We start from the raw sequence: 21782 nt of genomic DNA, 5'->3' as shown, positions 1-21782 counted from the left end.
TCTTCGTTATGATAATGATAAGGAAAATATACAAATTAAAAATGTATTGTCAAGATAGTTATATCCAGCTAATAGAATAAATTGAGATCAATACTTCGTTATTCAACATTTTTGAGGGCAATACTTTCTATCTCGAGAAAAAAAAGTATAAAATAAATCGCGCGAAACATTTTTTTCTCGTTCTAATTCAGATGTTTATTGAAGATGGTGATATGGATATGAATTAATCATCTACAATAATCAATTATTTTTAAAGGCTGCTAGCGGCTAAACGGCTGAACCTATATACTATGCAAGTACACAATTTCAAGTTAAAATTCGATTTTTAACCAACTGCATAAGAAGGCTCACAAATAATCGGGGCGATGTCACTAATACTATACAATACGTACATCTTTATACTGAACAGGATGTCTGTTTGTCTGTGTGTATTTTTGTACCGAATCGAGGATTCTTTCTTAACAGGGTAGCTTCTCATAGGTCCCGGGAAGGTTTATAACTATTTTTGGGGAGGGTACACCTCCCTCCGAAGAGAAATCACAAAAAATCAAAAAAAATTACATTTCTCGATTTTTCAAAGAGAGTTCAACGATACATAGTCATATTTTATAAATAAAAAAAACATTTAAAGTGCAAATATAAAAGTTATAGGATGTCTGTCTGTCTTTGAGTACCGTAGGATTTCGCTAACCGTTGAAGAGATATGTTTCTCCCTTACAGTGAAGCTTTTTATATGTACTGGGAAGTTTTATAACTATTTTGGGGAAGGTGACCACTACCCTCCCAGGTTAAATCATCATTCGAAAAAAATTACCCCCAAATAATGTTTTCTTTCTTATAAAAATTGAATGGTTGACCCCTCCCCACTTTCTTAAAGTGTCCCTAGATACCCCTAGCATTAAATAGTAAATACATCGCGTGGAAAATATGTTCTGATTTTAAAAAAGTAAGTAAGTAGAATATAAATTTATATTTGAAGAATATCTGGGAAAAGGAAGAGTTTAAATAAAAAAAGACTTTACTTAAATCCAGCGTCTACGCCAATCTAGAGATTCTTAAAAGAGTAATGGGGATGATGTTCACCCCAACTTTAAGTTTTAGTTTAAAAAGGAATGATAACAGATTTATTTATATAGGGGGGTTCGGTAATTTATCTAGGATTGAGCGATTTCTTTTTGGAGGTTATTGGTAACCTCCCCCAAAATAGGTATAAACCTTCCCAATACCTAATAGAAGCTGCATTGTATTGGAAAACCATATCGGTTCAGCGGTTAGCGAGATCCTTTGGTACAGACAGACAGACACATACCATGTTACTCATGTATCATCAAGATTATTTTTCATACATTTTTATGCTTTTATTATAATTAAATAGCTGCCTGTTACACTGATTTAAATTTGGAGATTTCAACAATCTAATTATTTTATTCTAGTCTTGCAAGACCTAAATCCAATAAAGATAAATTATGGAAGTTATTTCATCAAACTTTTATCATTTAATTCTTTCGCGTGACTGAATTATATTTCACACAGCAAAAATAAACTTTTCTGTTTAACATTTTAGAATTTTTCTATTCTATCATGATATTATGTATACTAGAGTTGGCTCGATATAATTATCTCCCTATTGGCTAGTTTTCTATATGCATATCTATTTCTCAATAAATCTATTTTCCTCGACCGGCATTACTATCTAAAAGAAAGTAAATATTTAATAATCTAAATGATTTTAAAAAGATTTTTTAAATTATATTTTTTTCTTTACACTACCATCACCAAAGGGTTAATGATGATGATTACAATTTTAGTTTAATATTTGAACACACAAAGTGTCGCCACAATCGAATTCTTTTAAAACAGAGTTTTCTTAAATTTATTATATTATAAATTTAAATTTTCTTTTTTATGATTAGAAATTAAATACATTGATATAAGGTAAATAGCAACATGAAATTAAAAAAAGGAATTTATTTTTAATAAAGTAAAATAATGGGTCTTATCGTTCTGGGCAATGAGATTTTATTATGGATTATTGGAGCACTATGAGTTTTAAACAAATATTCCTTGGAAAACTTGAGCTCGTTTATAGACATTTATTTCCTATATAGATCTGACATGGATCTTGAAGCAATTAAGCAGGCCGTTTTGTACATGTTAAAAATTGGAAGATTTCATTAAATAAAAGCTATCGCAAATATACTTAGTAAATAAAATAAAGAATGATATATAATATATTTTTGTTGATGTTTCAAATACTACAATACCAATTTTTAGAAAAAGAAGCTGTAAAGGGAATAAAAGTAAAACCCTAGACAGTTCACAATAAAAATATAGCGTTACAACAATGTATACTCTATGATTTATTAATGCCAAAAATTTCCTTCTTAAAAAATGAATTAAGAATTGATTAATAAGCTGTACTTTTAGCAAAGTACATTGTTTAAACACTCTTTGCAAGTTGACACCTATGGCTGCTACTAATGTTATCTGTTTCTCTCTTATTACATTTCTGCCATGTTGATAAATGACTTTTGCTCAAATGTTATAATTAGGATAATCATGACGATAGGAGCATATTTTGACAGCACAAATGATATTATAGATAGATAGATAGATAGATAGATAGATGTATTTCAACATAAGCATACAAAATGATAATAATATTTCTTACACATATTTACAAAATTTTATGCATTATTAATTACAACTAAATGAGTTTTAGCCAAAGAAAACTTTAAGAGTCGATATTTGATGTAAATTTATAGAAAGTACATTTTTTCTATAAAAAAAAGTGCAGCTGAATCTGTCTTGTTTATGTGTGTAGTTTTGAAGAATAAGCCAAAGGATAAACGAAAAACGCAACTTTCTTATAATTGACTATTCGTGTAAAGTGGATGTACATATACCATTATTAAAGAGTAGCTGCGCTACTAATAAATTAGTATCTATTTTGCTAAAATATATTTTGATTATAGAGCACGTATATTCGTTGTATTTTAAGAACACTCAACCAATAATGATTTGTCAATTGACCAGCTGGTCTGTAAAATAAAAACAAAAATCAGCTGAAACAATAACAAATAAATCAGATATTCTGAAACCATTGTAGTGACAACAACTAAAGTACATTGATAAACAAAATTGGAATGAAACTGTGAAGATTGATTGCGTCATAACAAGATATTAACAAACTTGGAATATATATAGAAACAATAAGGTCTGACTAACAAGTACAGTAAATTACTTTTATTTGTTAAAATTAGTTAAAGTTAGCATCATGGGTAGGACTAAGGAGTTTAGTGTAACAGTCTTAAACCACCCAAAGATATTTATAAATCTTTCCTGAAAAGTACAAGCATTTCAGATCAGCGAAGTTTTCGAGATCTTAAGTTTTAAACAAAGAAAAACTACTACTGTACATATATTGTAGGGTTAAATTTGTTTTTATTTAATTTTATCTTACAGTAGTTATCAGTTATGTGCACAAATTTTTAGGTTTGGAATTTTCATTTTATTAATATCAATTCATTTTTGGTTGTTGAGTATATAGCTGCACTACAAACAAAGATTTCACCATCCATAAAAGCGAACTTTACAAAAAAAAAGCAGAATTTTAATTTAAAAATGCATATAAATTTAATTATGGACATACTTACATTTAAGGATATATTTATAGAGTTGATTCGATTATATTATTTTGCCATGTTGTCCGAGGAATGATTACTCTAAAAAATCAGATGAATAGGATAATTATGTTCTATAAAGATTATTGTTAAAAAAATTAAATCTGCATGTTTTAAATGGGCTTACGTATTTGACAAATATAGAGTTGATACGCCATCTAAATCGTCCTTTACTTCATCATCATGCAAAGTTTAAAATAAATAGGACTATTATAACATGCCTGAATTAATTACAAGAGCTATCCATTACAAACCTTTTGACGGACCGACCCTAAATATAGAGAAGCTTAGCATTTAAAAATTAATGTGTTTTAGGATGTGCACTGCGGGCAAAATGGGTATGGATTTCTCACCCAATTATCAAATTCCAATAATAACGTGAGTATTATAGATTTTACTTTTGAGTGTTTTTAGTTTTGCGGAGTGTTTGCTAGGTAAGTATATTGGGGTATAAGGTGATTTTAATCTCAGAATTACCGTAGATACATTTTTGGCAAAATAGTATGTGATAATGTATATTTGTTGATATTTGTAAAATTAGGAAGATTTGCTGCCAAATATACATCCAGTTATTTTATTGATTTTTAGTGACAAAATCAATTAACTACTGTCAAATTTACAGCTATTTTTATTTTCCAAACCTATATGAGAAAATAAGAATGATATTTAACATAATTGACTTAATTCATCTTTAATTTTGACTGAATAAACAAAGATTTATTATACAATTATGTGGCTTACTTTGCATAGTTTTAATTAGGTATTTAAAAAAAAGATTTTTAAATCTTTATTATTTGAAGGAGAACAATGGGAACTAAATCCGAGGATGGGGATATTACACCAACTGGATCAGGTACTAGGCTATTCTAACTTTCTACTACTGACGGATGCCCCCTTTTCCTTTAAGAGGAAAACTATTGGAAGGGATGGATTGTCAATAGCCTAAAACCACTCAAGGCCTATAAAAGATGATCACAGAAAAAAAGTATGCATGGGAACATTTATTTTTTTTCCAAAAGTTTTTTTTTCATAAAATTATATCTTTCTATTTATATTTGATTCTCTTAGGGTTAGAAATAGGATTTAATTTTTTTTAAACAAAGTGGGAGAGTGATTTTTTTTGAAGAAAGCACTGATTCAAATTTTAGGACTAATATACTTTTTTTGTTCCAGAACTGCAAGACAATGAAAGAAGTATGACGAAAAGTGGTGGAAGAGACATACCCTTGAATAAATATAATCATTATAGGTTTTCATTTAAATTATTTAAGAGTACAAGATATATTTCAAAAATATAAGGTTTTCTTAAAAATTATCTGTACACTTAAAATTAAAGAATTTAAAGATTACTCTGAAACTTTGAATAAGGGGGGGGGGGGGGTTTAATGCAACCATCTCGTAATCAATGTATAAATGGCACTTAGATTTCGAATTTTGATCTGAAATTTTGCATGAGTAATCCTTGGTAGGTCTATTTTCCCTAAATCGAACAAAAAGTTGGAAAAGTAGCGGCCAACGGCTGGCGGCTCATCCGTTTAGCCATTTGTTGGGTATTTTCAAGCGAAATCCATCACGAAACCTCTCTCCACATAATGCTATTTTCCGATCCAAAAGTTTTCAAATGGTTCTAGCCGGTAGTTGCTGGTACTAGAAATCTAAGAAATGTTTTTTGTATCATTTCACATGATTTAAAGCAAAAATATGTTTCAAAAAGTTGATTTCTACGTAATTTATGACAGATTTGCCCTAAAAATAGCCAAAAAACGGCTAAACGGCTGAGCCGTTAGTCGTTATTTTTTCAACTTTTTTTTCGATTTAGCGAAAATAGACCTACCAAGGATTACTCATGCAAAATTTCAGATCAAAATTCGAATTTTAAGTGCCATTTATACATTGATTACGAGATGGTTGCATTAACCCCCCCCCCCCTTTGTTATTTTATAGTTTTCAAGCAAAGATATTCAAAAAATAACTTATTCTAACTTTAGTAAATTGTGGAGACTAACTAACTTTATCATTTAGAAGACGCAAATCTTCAAGCTTCGACATACTAGAGTTGCGGAGAATGAGTTTGAGCTCCCACCATACAACAATAGATCTCACGGATAAAGAAAATATTTATTCCACCGCTGGGCACTCAGATGGCAGAAACAGCTATGATGCTAAGAAAAAGGTAGTTTTGGTACTCATTAGCCCAAAAAAAAACTATGGTTTTAATAAAGTTAAAAGTATAATATCGTTTTGCATTGATAAAGTGGCTGATTTTTTTATGTTTCAAAATAAAATAAGCATGAAGTTTTCCGAAAAAGTCAGATTAAACATTTTTGACATGCTAAGTTTGTTCTGTAAAATATCGCGTTTCTTACTATGTCTTCAAATAATCATTTTTATTATTTTCAGTTGTCCGTTCCTTGTGACATACCAAAGAGGAAAGGCCTCGCTGAATGGGAAAATCATGTCTTTAAATTTAGGTAAAAATGATAAATAATTAAACTTATCAAGCCACACAATATAAAGCATCCGTGGTGGTGCCCCTAGCATCTAGTGGCTTTTCATTCAAAGGAATAAAAATGGGACAGAAAAATAACTAGGGTTGGGCCGGATATCCGGTGTGGCCGGATATCCGGCCGGATATCCGGCCATTTTCAATATCCGGCCGGATACCGGATATTGAAACTATCCGGCCGGATATCCGGCAATATAATCTTTTATATTTTACAACAAAAATCTCTGTTTTTTTTTAAATCTTAAATGGCTGTAATTTTCTTATTATTGAAGCTAGAAGAAATTTTTTTTCTAAATATGTTTATCTTTATGTAAATTTTATATTAGAAATCTCAAAACATAAATTTTGGCGGTGGCAGCAGTGCTTGGCAGCTGCCAGCCGCAAACCGACGGTTGGCAGGTAAACGGCAACGGATTTTATGAAATTGTAATAAGTCATGAAGATATATAAAAAAGCTTAAGTTTAAAATTTGAAATCTTCAAGTAAAAAGTTGCGGTCACAGAAACCGTTTAAAGATTTCTGGAGACCTGGAGGTTCAGAACTTGCAGGATTATACCTGGAACCTGAAATCGACATCTATATTTCATATGAGGATGTACGACTATAGGATATTTTAGTATTAGATAACAAAAAATGCTTTGTTTAAGTAAATAAATTATTTTTACTTTTTACCTGAATGACCTTACCAGATTTGCTGGCATCCTGTGCCCGCCAGGAAGGAGGTATCAAAAATTTTCATACCCATATTTCGAAAGTCACTCAGTTGTAGCCCTCTACCTTTTATACACAGAAAATGTGATAGAAAAAACAAAGGGGGGGGGGGGGGCAGGCATTTAACGCCACCTCCCCGCCCATCCTCCAACCGTTAGGGGTTGATATTACATATTGAGGGTAGTAATAGTTAATTAGATTTATTTGCTAAGGAGATTTAATAGTTGCTTAATTTTAAGTTTTAACCAGGGATCGGAAGCCTCACGTAAGCCGCGCAGAAGCCTCACGTAAGCCGCGCATAAGCCTCAGTTTTAAACCTGCTTGTGAGCAGAAAACAAAATTTCAGAAAGAAGGATTGTCTGCTAAAGAGCTGTTTTATACATCCAGCTGAATTTTATAGTGATAAAATCACGATTTCACTGAGGCTTACACGCGGCTTACGTGAGGCTTCCGATCCCTGGTTTTAACCTTAATTTTATCCTATTATATAAAGTAGTAAGCTTTTTTTTGTCTGTAGCGAAGGATCTCGCTAACTGATGAACCGATATGGTTCGATATGGTTCTCCTGTTTAGGTCCCAGGGTGGTTTTAGTCCGTTTAATTTTTATGAAAAAAGTCGTTGTAAGGTTTTAAGTTATTTTTCTGCACTTTCATGTCCTTTCTAATATCCCTAGATACTAGGGACGCAACCGCTAGTATAATATAAAACACCAGTATATGAAGAAATTTTTTTTGCGGGTATAGTCCCTTTCGTGGCAACGCCCCTTAAGGAACGATTATTCGTATTTTCACAGTAGCTTTCCCCCTATTTCTAGCCCCTCGCAGGGGACTCTAACCTTGTGGGGCCAATTGCCTAACCCTGCGGGGCAATCACCTAACCAAATATAACCTAACCTAACCTAAAATAACCTATTAAAAGCAATTTTAAAAATACAACGAATCGCCCCTTAAGGTTCGTTGCTACGAAAGGGACTATATCCTTTTTTGATACTTTAATATGTAGTAATTTGGCCGGTTATCCGGCCGGATATCCGGTAATTTGGCCGGATAACCGGATATCCGGCCGGATACCGGATATCCGGCATTTGAAAGAAGCCGGATATCCGGTATCCGGTATCCGGCCAAAAAACTATCCGGCCCAACCCTAAAAATAACTTAAAACTTTCTCAAGGCTTTAATCTGAAAAGAAAATATAAAATTAATAACTGAACTTTTTAAGTGTTTCAATATAAAACACAAGCGGCACTCTCCTAGCATCTAGGGTCTTATCTTTCAAAGGAATGAGAATGGGACAAAAAATAACCTAAAACTATCTCAGGGCTTAAATATAAATTAGAAATAGCCTAAACCATCCAGGGACCGATGTGAAGTTTACTTTAAAAAAGCAAACTTAATTAGTTTATTAGTTATTGAAATCTTAAGCTTCAGACATAAAAAATTACCTATAGAATTATTTCAGTGTTGATGAAGCTAACAGCGAGAATAACAATGACTATTCTGGTTTGAAGAGCCCAGCTATAAATGTACCCATGCTGAGGCTCAATTCTGATTCAGACAGTGTATTTCTGAGTCCTTCAGAAGGACCTCATAGGTTAGTTTGTTTACATTTTTCAAAACAAATGTTAGCCTGAAGTTTATATAAATTGTTTGGATTAAAACATAGAATTGAGTATTAATAAATCCTAATCTTGTGGGCCCTAAATCTGCGGTGCCCTAACCTTGTACCGAGTACCCAATATAACCTAACCTAACCCGTTCTAAAGTAAAAAAAAAACAAAAAAAAACTACAACCTATTCCCCCTTTAATACATTTCAGAAATAAGGTAAGGAATGTCGAGTGATCAACAGGTTACTGTGTGTGAAAGCACCAAAGCTTTAGATTGAGAAGATTGGAGGAGTAAGACCCTTAGAGTTCCAACCAAATATTTTATTGTTTATGTTATGGTTTCATTACAATTAATTGGTAACAATTATGTTTCGAACTTTTTTAGTACAGTTTGGCATAAATAGATTGCTATTTTTTTCTTGATTTTTAATATTTATTCAGTTGTTTATTGCTGACTCCATCAACGACGTATTCACCGCGACCAAGTTCATGTACATCAATACAACTAGACTACTCACCAGACATTCATTTAGGTAATCATTCAACCAATGAATATAATAAAACTACAACATACAATCAACTCTTTGATTGCATAATCATTGTCTAGAAATCATAACTTTGAATGGTAAACAGTTTCGCCTGTTTATGGACCAATTCATTCTCCTTTTAATACATTTTTTGTATAGCATCTGAAGCAACAATAGAAGGAATAATTGTTTGAGCATCTTTAATCATGACGCGGCTTAAAGTTATTTTAGCAAAACCTGAGTCTTCTACCATCTTAAATACACTTCCAGAAACTATCCTTATAATACAAAAAAATAATTTGTTTAGGAATCTCTTGCAATACACCCTCCAGAATGAAACTGGAAATGGAAGGACTTGGATCAGATAAACTAGTTCTTGGAAGGTATCTTCACTTTTAACATTGTATTGAAGCTCAAATATTTTGGTTGATTCATTCATATTGCATATAGACCACAAAAAAAATAAAGAAAAATATTTTGATGCACTTTTTAGGTTAGGTTAGGCTTAGAAAAGGTACAATTCCCCTTCAACAGGGGCCTTATGAATTTAGAAACTGTTTTTTTCATTAGTTAAAAGAACACAGGTTTTTTTTCAGTGGTCTATCTATATATATGAGTGAAAACACCTTTTTTTATCAAATGCTTTACTAAGATCAAGCAGACATTAAATATTAAAGTTTTAATTAATTTTATTGCTTCGATGACAGCTAAATCAACCTCAATTCAAAGAGTTTTTTTAGTTTGGGAATTTGAATCTAAATAATGTATAAATTATTTTTATAATTTTGTACTATAAGTATTTGTAAGAGGTGCCTATGGAACTGTAGTCTTGGGACAATGGAGAGGACAGAAGGTTGCGGTTAAGGTTACCATTTATTACAATTTTCATTTAAAAATCATAATGAACAAATAAAGTTTCAATCTTGTGTATTGTTGAAAAAATAGCAACTAAGCTTATCTAACCCCTTTTTATGAATACCATAATGTTTTTCTCGTAGACTTTTATACTTTACTATTTTGCGTGTGCTTCTTTTTTTTCAAACTTAAAACACAAAGGAATTATATCAAAAGATAATTACACCACTAGGATTTGGAATACCAGTATAGTAGCTTTGCAAAAACTGTGCAAAACTGTGGTAAAATGCAGTTTATACTTCCTGTAGCCCGCAAAACTACAGCTTTCGCAAATTTGATAATTTAGAATCATTTGAGACAAACATATTTTTTTCCGATGATAAATCTGCTTATATGTTTTTTACCATTTGTAATATTTCAAGCATAACACAAATGACGTTTTGTTGTTGGTTATTGCCCTATCCTTTTTACTTTATCTATCCGAATGTCCTGTTAGGTGATGGAGGTAGAGCCCGGGTGTGGACCAAGTGCAAGACGCAGAAAATCTTTAGAAAGCGAAGTGCAAGTAGGTCAACATTTTTACCCTTTCAAGTGTGCAATTATTTTATCCATAATATCATAAAGACAAAACTGACGTAATTATAAAATTGCTACATTTTTAGGAAGATTAGACAAAGAAATCCGAGAGGGGACTTTTTATATTGGCACCAAGAATAGAAACAAAATTTTATTGTAGATTCTTTAGCCTTTTAGCTATTGTTTTATCACGTGTTTAAGTGAAATATATCACACTTTTATTTTAACATATTATGAGATATTTGCCCTATAATCTTTAATTTTGATATTTTTAGGCCTTGAAATTAGAGCATGAAAATATTGTAAAATTGCATGGAGTTTTTGCTGCCCAAGACAGGTTAATTTTCTAAGTAGTGTATAATAAAATCGCCCTATCAAAGCAAAACTAATATATAAAGTTTAAATAAATGTCTGAAACTTTCACCATAATTACTGGACTGTTTGAGTCTGCAGTTACTCAAAAATAATAATCTTGTAACTATATATTGATTTTTTTTCCTTTTTTAAGTTCGAAGACAACAGACAAATCAATATTTTGAAATAGATTTAATACGAAAAATGACGTGTCATTGTTTAGGTATTCTGTGATTATCATGGAGTATGTTGGCAGTAGAAATCTTCATCGCCTGTTGATTGAAACTCCTGAAAAAATAATAGGTAGGTTTGCAAAATTAATGTTAAACATGTTTAGTTAGTAAAAGCCAAGTAAGACAGGGGAAAAATTATCGCCAATTTAGGTTGCTAACATGAACATCATTTATTGGCCAGTTCGTTCATCCAGAATGATAGGAGGGGCTTATTTTGGGCTTTTAGCCAGCTACAAGTTTCACTTTAAAAGAGTACATGATAATCTGGTTTAAGATCCAAACAATTATAATTCATAATGGACCGTTCATCTAAGATGCATATTAATTTTATAATTCGCAACGCACGCATCTTCAAAAACGTCTTTGTTTTCTATTGGGCAATTTATATCCTATTTTAACTAACTTTTTATTTTTGACTGTTTTTTTCAATCCAAGTGTAAAAAGATTTCTTTGTCCCGTTGATTGTGCCCTCATTTCTTTAAACAACTTTGGGATCAAGTCTGAGTTACAGCGGGTTTTTTCTTAAAGTGTAAAACGGTTTATCGAATTGCCACATGACTTAAATAACCATTCTTTTTACACAGAGGTAGCGCACAGCTTAATAATATGCGCTAAAACCAAACGTGAACACTTTTACGTGTACTTGGCCATTAAGATTTCTTTAGGTTTTTTTTTGAAATAATACATTTCTCTTGATGTATTTCCGACCTGATCTCAAGTTTTTATTTACAGCACAATTTTTCTCTAATTGAAATAGATCATCCGTACAAATGGTTAATATATAACATATTGGGATAGGTAAATGGTAATCAGTGATACAGGGATAGATAAATGCAAAATAAATGACTCTTTAGCCAAAAAAGCAACAAAAATAACAGAAATTTCCACTTTTCAAATTTGGGGTAAGTTAATTTATCTTTTGATCTATTTTATCCGTGGCGTTGACAAGTTTTTGCAGGTCGGTGTATATTCAACTTTTTACATTTTTTGTGGCAAAGCTACTCGATTTTTAAAAATATTGTTGGACTCAAAAATATAATAAAAAATACTATTATTTGACAAGATTGTACTTTGATAGTGTATTTATTGAAAAACAAATACATAATTAAATATTTTATTCTTTTTTTAGTCAAGATACGCTTTTTGATCTTTTTTTCACAATCTTAGTATCTCCAGTGATTTAAGGTATCAAAACACCAAATTTTGGCTTATCTATACCTTTCATGAAACTACCCGCCTTCATGTTTACAGGTAAAAACTGGTTGCTTGGTGCTGGACGCCAGATAAGCTCTGCTCTGACTCATTGTCATAGTAAAGGTGTTCTTCATCTAGATGTTAAGGTAAAATTTTGATGCATAGAAATTATTCTTGTATAAAAGTAATAGGATGTTTCTCAGCAATGAAGGATCTTGCTAACCACTAAACCGATATGGATCCCTAAACTTCTTAAAGGTTCATAACTACTTTGGGGAAGGTATCACTACCTTTCTCCCTTTCCTAGAAAAACGATGAGTTACGGTATAGAAAATAGCTGGATCAAAGTTGGGTGTTTTCCAGGGGCGTCCAAGCTTTTTTTTTTGGGTGGGGGGGTAAAATTTTGAAAATAATTTGGAGGGGGGGGGGGAATTAAAAATCCAAATGTATTTGGGGGGGGGGAATCACCCCTTTACCCCCCCCACCCCTTGGACATCTATGGTGTTTTCCATAAAGGCCTTTTCTATTTATAGGCTTAGGGATATTTTCTGAAAGGGTCGGGGTAGGATACTCTACCATCCCCCTTTTAAAATTTTAATTCGATAAGAATTGTTGGGTATAGTCCTTTCCACGACATCCCTCCATAAGGAGCGATTCTTCGTATTTTTAAAATGGCTTTTTATAGGTTATTTTAGGTTAGGTTAGGTTATATTGTGTTAGGTGATTGCCCCACAGGGTTAGGTAATTGGCCCCGCAGGGTTAGAGCCCCCCGCAGGGGCTAGAAATAGGAGAAAAGCTACTGTGAAAAATACGAAGAATCGCTCCTTATGGAGGGATGTCGTGGAAAGGACTATACCCGAATTTTTTTCTTAGGGGGGGGGGGGGGTGTTTTTCTTTTTAGAAGGGATTGTAGTATATTCCCTGAAGAGTAGAGCCCAATCGGTTAGGTGGTTCCTGAGATCTTAAGCTTCATACAGACGGACAGCAGACAGACAACAGACATCGTACTACTTTGTATTATAGATAGGCACATATATATGATTTTTTTTATAATATTGAAAGTTGACGGGTAAACCCATATGTATTAGGAGACAATTTACTTTTCAAATAAAGCAATTATTTCATTAAATTAATATCTCAACTTAAATTCTTACAACCTGTGTTTTAATCATATTTAAAGAAGATAAGGCATGCCTAAGATATTTCAATCTGGCCCATATCTGAAAAGCCCTTATTTTGGTATTCGAATTAAAGTTGTTTTTAGCCTGCCAATATACTTGTGACGAGTAATGGAACCTGCAAACTTGGAGACTTTGGATGCAGTGTCGCCAATAACTCAGGAGATCTTCCTTTAGGTGAACATCTTTTACGCCATTGCCAAATTGTTGAATAATTTAATGCCTTTTAAACGATTGATTCCAAAAAATTCTTATACCTGTCCTTGGTCAAATTAAAAGATACTGCAGGTATCTGAAGGGATAAGACATGGCCAATAAATTAATGATACCCAATGATGATACACAAAATTACCCCTTCGGTAGATTACGATAAGTGGTTGAAACGTTTGGACACTCGAATAAATGATCAAATCAATCAAAATTCGATAAAAGTCCCTAAGGTTAATATGTCAACGAATAAGAAAACGTTATTTTAAGACTAGTGTAATAAACAGCCCAATGTCCCCTGCCTCCCTGAAGATACTGTCTTTTTTAGATCATAGTTTAGTTGGAACCCCTGGCTATCAGGCGCCAGAATTTCTGCGTGGCTATCCACCCAGCACTGCTTGTGATATCTACTCACTAGGTATCCTGTACTGGCAGCTGGACTCCAGACAGGTTCCATTCCAGGTATAGAATTTATGCATCTTTTATCGTATCCATTTTCTATCATGTATTGGTATCTAGATACCTCAAATTGCACGAATTTTATTATTTATTTATCCATCCAGCATAACTTCCAGCTTTAACCCATTAGTGCCGAACCGGGTTTTAAAACCCGGTGCCAGAAAATGTAAAAAAAAACCGGTTTTCGGCTTCATAATTGCATCATTCTCAGTATGAATCCCCCCTCTACTACCCTGGCTTTCATTTCCCCCTGGAGCAGGTAGTTTTGCTTACTTCCGTTTGCCGGTATAGATCAACAAAGTTTGAAAATCATGAAAATTCTAAATACCCCATCTAACTTTTTTGTTTTTATAGTAAAGTCGCTGATTTTTTTCGTTAAATCTAAAGTTTATTTACAAGTACATCTATTTGTGAATTCGTTTTATTTAAATTATTATTTTTATATGATTTTTTTATCGTTTTTTTACGCCCTATATAGGCCCGGTTCGGCATTTCCATTTTGAGTCTGAAATTTTTATTACCCGGTTTCACTAATAGATCTTTTTTGACAACAACAACAAAACAGGGTTTTTTTACCCGAAATCGCCGGCTAAACACGAAATTTGAAATAAATCGCTTCGTATTATACTTGTAGCTCTTTAGATTACATGAGGTTGACCATTATAAAGCTTCCCTGAAACTTACAGCTCGATCGGCCCATAAAAGTGGCGCTCGGCACTAATGGGTTAAGTATCATTTCAACATTACATCCTAGTTTTTTTGGGGGGTTGAGGAAGTTACAAAATCTTAAATGGTGGTTGTAAAGTAAAATTTGGTAAAAGGAAACAGTGTAAGTTGGTTTGATATTCCCCCACTCCTCCTAAATACTTATTTCAATAGACATTTTATATCTTTCATCCAACTAACTGTTAGAATTCTATCTATTGCAAAGATTATAAACAAAAACGCATGCAAGTGCACAGAGATTTGCATGATGGAGATTGGTATTTCTTGCACCTCTTCTTTGCTTGATATTTTAGGGCCAGCAAGCGCATACTATTATGTTTTGTTCTGGTAATGGAATGAGACCCAAGGAGCCATTAGTCCAACTTATTGGACTTAAAGATTTTACATTATTATACAGGTGAATAATGAAATCTTGATATATAATGCAACTGAAAAACCTTACTAGACCAGTATACGTACATGTAGAAGAATGCCTATAAGTAAAACATTAAAAACAAGATTAAGCAAGATTTGACCTATTAAATGAAATCATTACAGTAATAATATATATATTTGTTATATCTTTTGGCAAACTTTGAAGCCTTAAGAAAACATTTTTAAAACCTTATTACAACATGTAATTTGCTGCAAATATGTGTGTCTTATAGATGGAGAATGAGCTAGTACAATGACTAGCACCAAATGTTTACTGTAGGCTGTGTAACAAACTTATATACCTAAAATAATGAATAATTTAGGACTTGTTGGTCCCATGATCCAAGCAAGAGGCCTGCAGCTCTCAATGTTTATAGAAAGTAAGATTCTAATAGTAATAGTTTCAATATTTGGCTTTTTTCACAAAGTACCTTGTGTAACACTCATACTCATACCCTCTCTTTTTTTGAAATAAAATGAAATAAGGGGGTGGGTTAATTTAACTTTTGTTTATTTGTTACTTTAGGATATGTTACTGTGGGTAGCCCCGCATGGTTAGAACCCTCCCGCAGGAGTTAAAAATATGAAAAAATGCCCTCTCCTTGTTATCAATTTATTTGATGAGACCCTTTGCAAGCACTTAATAATTAGTTCTTTTTAACCTGGAGGTGGATTTTTAAAAAAAACTTTTGCCTCACTAAAAATAGTGATGCTCGCTAAAAACTTTTTGCCTCACTATTTTAGTGAGGCAGTGAGCCAAAAAAGTTTTTTTTTAAGAATTCACCTCTGTTTAATACATGGAGGCTTCTTTATTATTATTGGAGTTGATCTGGCTGCGTTTTGGCAACGGCCTGAGTTATCATTTTAAATATTTATTGGATTGGCTCCAAAAAAAATATCCAAATGTTTTTCCCTCAAACTTTTTCCCTCAAATTCTAAACTTTGTTAGTTTAGGGCTTCATCTTAAAATATAAATTCTCACATTAGAAAAAAAAAACTAGTTTTATAGATGGTATGCAATGGATTTTTTTACTGGAAAAATAAAAATGTGAGCTTCATCATACTTTAAAGAACTTTTCCAAAACTTAGATATATAATATTAGAGAATAATGGATCTATCAAAGTTTTATGATCTAAATTTTAAAGTTTACAAATAATTTCAATTCTTTCAAACTTTACTCTAGACTTTTAATAAAACATATGATAATGTTTTTAAAATCATGTTTTGTCTATCTATAATACAAAGTAGAACGATGTCTTCTGTCCGTCCGTCCGTCTGAAGCTTAAGATCTCAGTAACCACTGAACCGATCGGATTTTACTCTTCAGGGTATATACCTTTTGGTCCTGCGGTGGTTTTAAGCTATTTTTCTTGGGGAGTGGGACACCCCCAACCCCCCAAAAAACAAAAAATTCCCCCCCTCATTTTTTTTTTTGCTGAAGATTTCCTTGGTCCTTTTTCTTTTGTAGAAGATTTCCTTGGTCCTTTTTGTTTTGTAGGAAATTTCCTTGGTCCTTTTACGAATTTCGCCTCAATTTTTTTTTATCACTTGGGGCAAAGCCCCTAGAGGCTAGGGGCGAAGCCGCTAGTTACACTATAAAGTAACTTACAAACTATATTATTATTATATAGGTTGTGTCCGATTATAGGAACATAATCAAGTAACTTACTAGCTATATTATTAATATATAGGTTGTGTCAGATAATAGGAACATAATCAAGTAACTTACTAGCTATATTATTATTATATAGGTTGTGTCAGGTTATAGGAACATAATCAAGTAACTTACTAGCTATATTATTAATATATAGGTTGTGTCAGATTATAGGAACATAATCAAGTAACTTACAAGCTATATTATTAATATATAGGTTGTGTCAGATTATAGGAACATAATCAAGTAACTTATTAGCTATATTATTAATATATAGGTTGTGTCAGATTATAGAAACATAATCAAGTAACTTACTAGCTATATTATTATTATATAGGTTGTGTCAGATTATAGGAACATAATCAAGTAACTTACTAGCTATATTATTAATATATAGGTTGTGTCAGATAATAGGAACATAATCAAGTAACTTACTAGCTATATTATTAATATATAGGTTGTGTCAGATTATAGGAACATAATCAAGTAACTTACTAGCTATATTATTAATATACATATAGGTTGTGTCAGATTATAGGAACATAATCAAGTAACTTACTAGCTATATTATTAATATATAGGTTGTGTCAGATTATAGGAACATAATCAAGTAACTTACTAGCTATATTATTAATATATAGGTTGTGTCAGATTATAGCAACACAATCAAATAACCTACTGACTACTACGAATATCAAGAAACTCAGAATTTGACTCCCTAGACAGGTAATTTTTTATTCCATCAAGTTATTCTTGGAATTAGGGTTATAATCTAAAAAGATGGCCATTTTTCAAACATTAAAATAGCCAAAAACTTGCCTAAAGGCAGTCGACCGCCATAAATGTTTTCTTAAAAGGTCGGAAATTTTGTTTTGATATTATTAACTACAAAAAATTTAAGAATCGGACCAACAACACTAAAGATATGGGGAAAACTGTGAAAAATATATAATAGCCAAAAACCCGCTTTAAGGCATCTCGACTGCCATGGTTGTTTTCTTAAAACGTCGAGAAATTAAATTTTGAAAATGAAAATTATAAAAATAGTCTAAAACCTACTAAACAGCAGTCTGGCCGCCATGGATGTCTTATAGCTGATTATGCTCCTTAATGATGGGAATGTTGTCAAAAAGTTTCATCCTTCCATCTTTTATGGGAGCCGAGAAAATCAAGCTTTCACAAAAACGTTTTAGACGTACGGACAGGCGATAATTTCAATTTAAAGAGTAGCTTCGCTACTAAATAAAGTATACTACTTTTTAATTATATTATTATATTGATTTCAGAATTTTATCAGTGCGACGCGAACCAATTAAATTGAATTTTTACCAAAATAACCTGAAATTAATGAAATGCAAGTGATCAACTCCCCCTGTGATAGTAAACATTGATCTGAAAATTTTTATAAACTTAATATTATATTATGACTGTGATATTGTTGATACAAAATTTTGCCATATTCTATTCGATTGTTTGGTAGTCATGTTTTTTATTTTTTAACCATTTCCTCATTCACTCATTTCTACTTTCCTTTCCCTATCATATTTTGTTGTAGCATTACACATTTTAAACTTGATAAAATGTAGAATTCAACAAGGATGACAACATCTATAAAAGCGAAGCACTGAAACGGTAGGACAAACGGACATTAACACTTGAACAGTGTCAGAACTGAATAATCATAATATAAATTCATAAGGGTCAAAGCATAGAGTTTATTTCCTTTGGGTGTTAGGTTCTTTATTTTGAACATAATCGTCATTTTAAAATTAATCTGAACATAACTACCATACAATCTTAGCTCAATCAAATATTTATGATGAAAATTTTGTGTGATTTTTCTCTATATTTTTAACTCTAACCACAATGTACTATACTGAGAAACCATATTTAAAGGTTACCAAGCTTCTGTTGAATGTTTCCTAAAATGTCACAAAAGTTCTTTGTTTTCTTGACATTTAAAATATACTTTGTCCTACTTTTATATCTCTTTAATATTTAGAAATATTTTAAATAACAATTTATTTTATTTCAATTAGAGTTGTTATTAAAGCTATGATTTAGTGTATAGCTTTTAGATAATACAACAAATTTGCTCTAATGACAAAAGTAAGTCAGTCAAAAATGGTAGTAATTGATGCTCTTACACTATAGAATAGTTAATTAAGTCTACAAGTTTTTTTCAATGTGGTAGGTGGAGTGCATAAAATTTATTCAGAAGTTAATTATTTCACAAACCTTACATAATTTAAATAGATTAACAGAACTCTCCCCTTCTTATTTTATTTTAAAATATATATTCGAAGCTTTGTAACCTTTATATTTTTAGTGAAAATTATCAATGACCATAACCACAATAAAACTTAGATGATCTTCACGCCCAATCAAATTCATTCTGTTGGCCTTCAAATATATTAATTATCTTAATCTAATAGATTTTATACTTTTATTCATTGTTCAATCAGAATAACATCTCACATTACACGCCAACCTTTAATGTAATCAAGTTATTTTGTCATGCCACCATAAAGGACCGGTAAGGAATTCATCTAAACCGTCTTCTAAATTGATTTTAACCCAATAAGAGTTATCGTACAACCTACTTCCTGAAATTTTAATCTTTCAATTTTGATTTGAATTAGATTTTAATCTTTTTATCTTATTTATTCGTTATTAATCATAAGTTATTAATAAAAAAAAAAACTCTAAAATGTCAATTATCAAAAAAAGATCTTGTTTAAGGACTTTATTTGTTCTTAAAATAGAATTTCGGGATTACAATATAAGGCGGCGTGATAAATTGAACTTTTATTTGTGTTTAATTGTATATTATGAGGCCAAAGCTATTTAATAATTTATAGATAAATTATGTTTATATCATATTCATTATAATTTTATTCTTCAAAATGACTAATTTCTTAATAATTTATATAATAATGTATAATTTAATTCTTATGTAAAATAAAGTTGAAAAATAATGTAGCTAAATATATTTGCATGAATAGTTCATATCTAATAAACAGTTTAAACAATAATTAACTTTATTTTTGGTAGAAAAACTACTCTAAAAATGAACAGTGTATGTTTGTCAGTGTTTGTGCTTTTCATTCTTTTCCAGGTGATTAGGAAGGGATTAGTAATCAATCATAGATAATTTTCTAAAAATCATCAAACACAACTGTTATTGCTGTTTGAATTATTACTTGTCTATCCCTAGTCTTCAGGGGCCCCGTCCCAGGAGATTTTGGGTTAATAAAGCTACACATTTTCAATGGGGTTTGAAATGAGCATGAAAAAAAAAAACAGTAGATTAACAGCCAATTCAAAATCATGGAACCAGCAGTCAGTCCCGCCTTTCAAGAGATCTTATTGGGTATATATTAAAACATACAACTTTCTACTTTAGTAAAGATTCTATTTAAACAACCCAACTTCCTTGAAAGAAATCTTGCTTGTTTTAACTAAAATTCATTTTTATGGATGAACATTAAAATCTTTAACAAAGCTAGCAGATTATAAAACAAAAAATTGAAGTAGTTTAGGCACACAAAAAATGTTTGTTCTCATTTTTGTTTAATTTGAACAAATGCTTTGTTTACAGATTATTTTGAATACAACTTTTCCTTTGATTTCAACAATATACAATAGCCCTGTTCAATCTGATTTATTTTCAAAGCAGGGCTAGGGCTTCAGCTACGAATAAGCCTCAAATACAAACCCGATTGAATGCTTGGAATTTTTTTTTGAAAAGAGGGATTGCCATATTTAGGACAGGTTTAGACTTCCAGCAGATTTTTAAACTTGCAAAAGTTTGATTTCCCTGAAGCTTACATACGGCTGACGTGCGACTGCAGAGTAGACTATAAAAGTTTTAAAGATTTTTAATCAATATAATAGATTTGAAATCTGCATAAAATTTTAAGAATTTTTTATAAAATTAGTTTTTTATATAAATCTTTATTTAAAGGCGCAAATACAAATTAAGTTAAATAATTTTGAGATCTGTGATTGGTGGATTGAAAACTATCTGCGCTCTGATTGGAGAAGCTTAAGTGACGTACATCATTCAACCAATTAGAGCGTAGGTAGTTTCCAATCCAGCTATCCTATTGGTCAAAATTTATTAACTTAAATCGTATTTGCGCCTTTAAATAAAGAATTATATAAAAAACGAATTTTATAAAAAAAATCCTTAAAATTTTATGCAGATTTCAAATCTATTATATTGATAAAAAATCTTTAAAACTTTTATAGTCTAATATACATGCATTCAAATGATTTAAGTTGGTGAATGCAAATCACAATCAACTTGAAATATCAAACTAATTATAGTATTTTTTTTTTTCATCAACCAAGGGGCGGCATGAAGGAACCCCCGCCCATTTCTGGAGGAAAATATTGATGCAAACAAATGATGGCATGATGATCTTCTTGAATTTGCTTTCAGGTCGATGGAATGAAGGATCAAAAGACCGTTTCAAATGTCTTACTTCCAGTTTAGCTCTCACAATCAACAATCAAATACTTTTAACTTGAAATTAATACAGAACAAGGATGACAAAATCCATAAAAGCAAAACTAAAAGAGAAACGCTTGTAAAGTGTAAGAACAGAATAAGCAGAATATAAATGTATAATTCTAAACAAAATTTGTGCCAAAACGGGTAAATACAGGATACTATTTAAGGACATAATTACATTTTTAGCTTTGTCCTAGGAATCAGTGTTCTAAAAATCAGATAAATAGATTAAGTATATCATAAAATAAGTTGCGGTCAAAAAGTAAAAAATCAGCATGTTTTGAATGGACGGATTTTCTGGTAACGATTTTAGAGTTGCTAGGCTTCCTAAATAGTACCTAACTGTAATATGAATCATCATTCGATGCAAAGTTTGAAAT

The 21782-nt window shown here is 31.4% G+C and overlaps 1 protein-coding gene across 1 annotated transcript; it reads left to right on the top strand.

The window, feature by feature from the left end:
- The first annotated feature begins 3085 nt into the window (after positions 1-3085).
- On the top strand, positions 3086-16945 carry LOC145314802 (serine/threonine-protein kinase mos-like). The gene is made up of 19 exons (XM_080154882.1): positions 3086-3230; positions 3999-4061; positions 4484-4536; positions 4857-4932; positions 5706-5856; positions 6084-6154; positions 8359-8490; positions 8947-9038; positions 9340-9415; positions 9840-9897; positions 10384-10452; positions 10739-10800; positions 11041-11120; positions 12302-12390; positions 13509-13599; positions 13958-14091; positions 15108-15211; positions 15552-15608; positions 16921-16945. The coding sequence occupies exons 2-19, from the start codon at positions 4000-4002 to the stop codon at positions 16943-16945; spliced, it is 1482 nt and encodes a 493-aa protein (XP_080011008.1). The 5' UTR covers positions 3086-3230; position 3999.
- Positions 16946-21782: the final 4837 nt, after the last annotated feature.

This window comes from Acartia tonsa, chromosome 3, assembly GCF_053477335.1.
Source record: "Acartia tonsa isolate MP-2025a chromosome 3, ASM5347733v1, whole genome shotgun sequence".
In the NCBI taxonomy this organism is placed as follows: domain Eukaryota; kingdom Metazoa; phylum Arthropoda; class Copepoda; order Calanoida; family Acartiidae; genus Acartia; species Acartia tonsa.
This window is presented reverse-complemented; position numbering and strand designations above follow the sequence as displayed.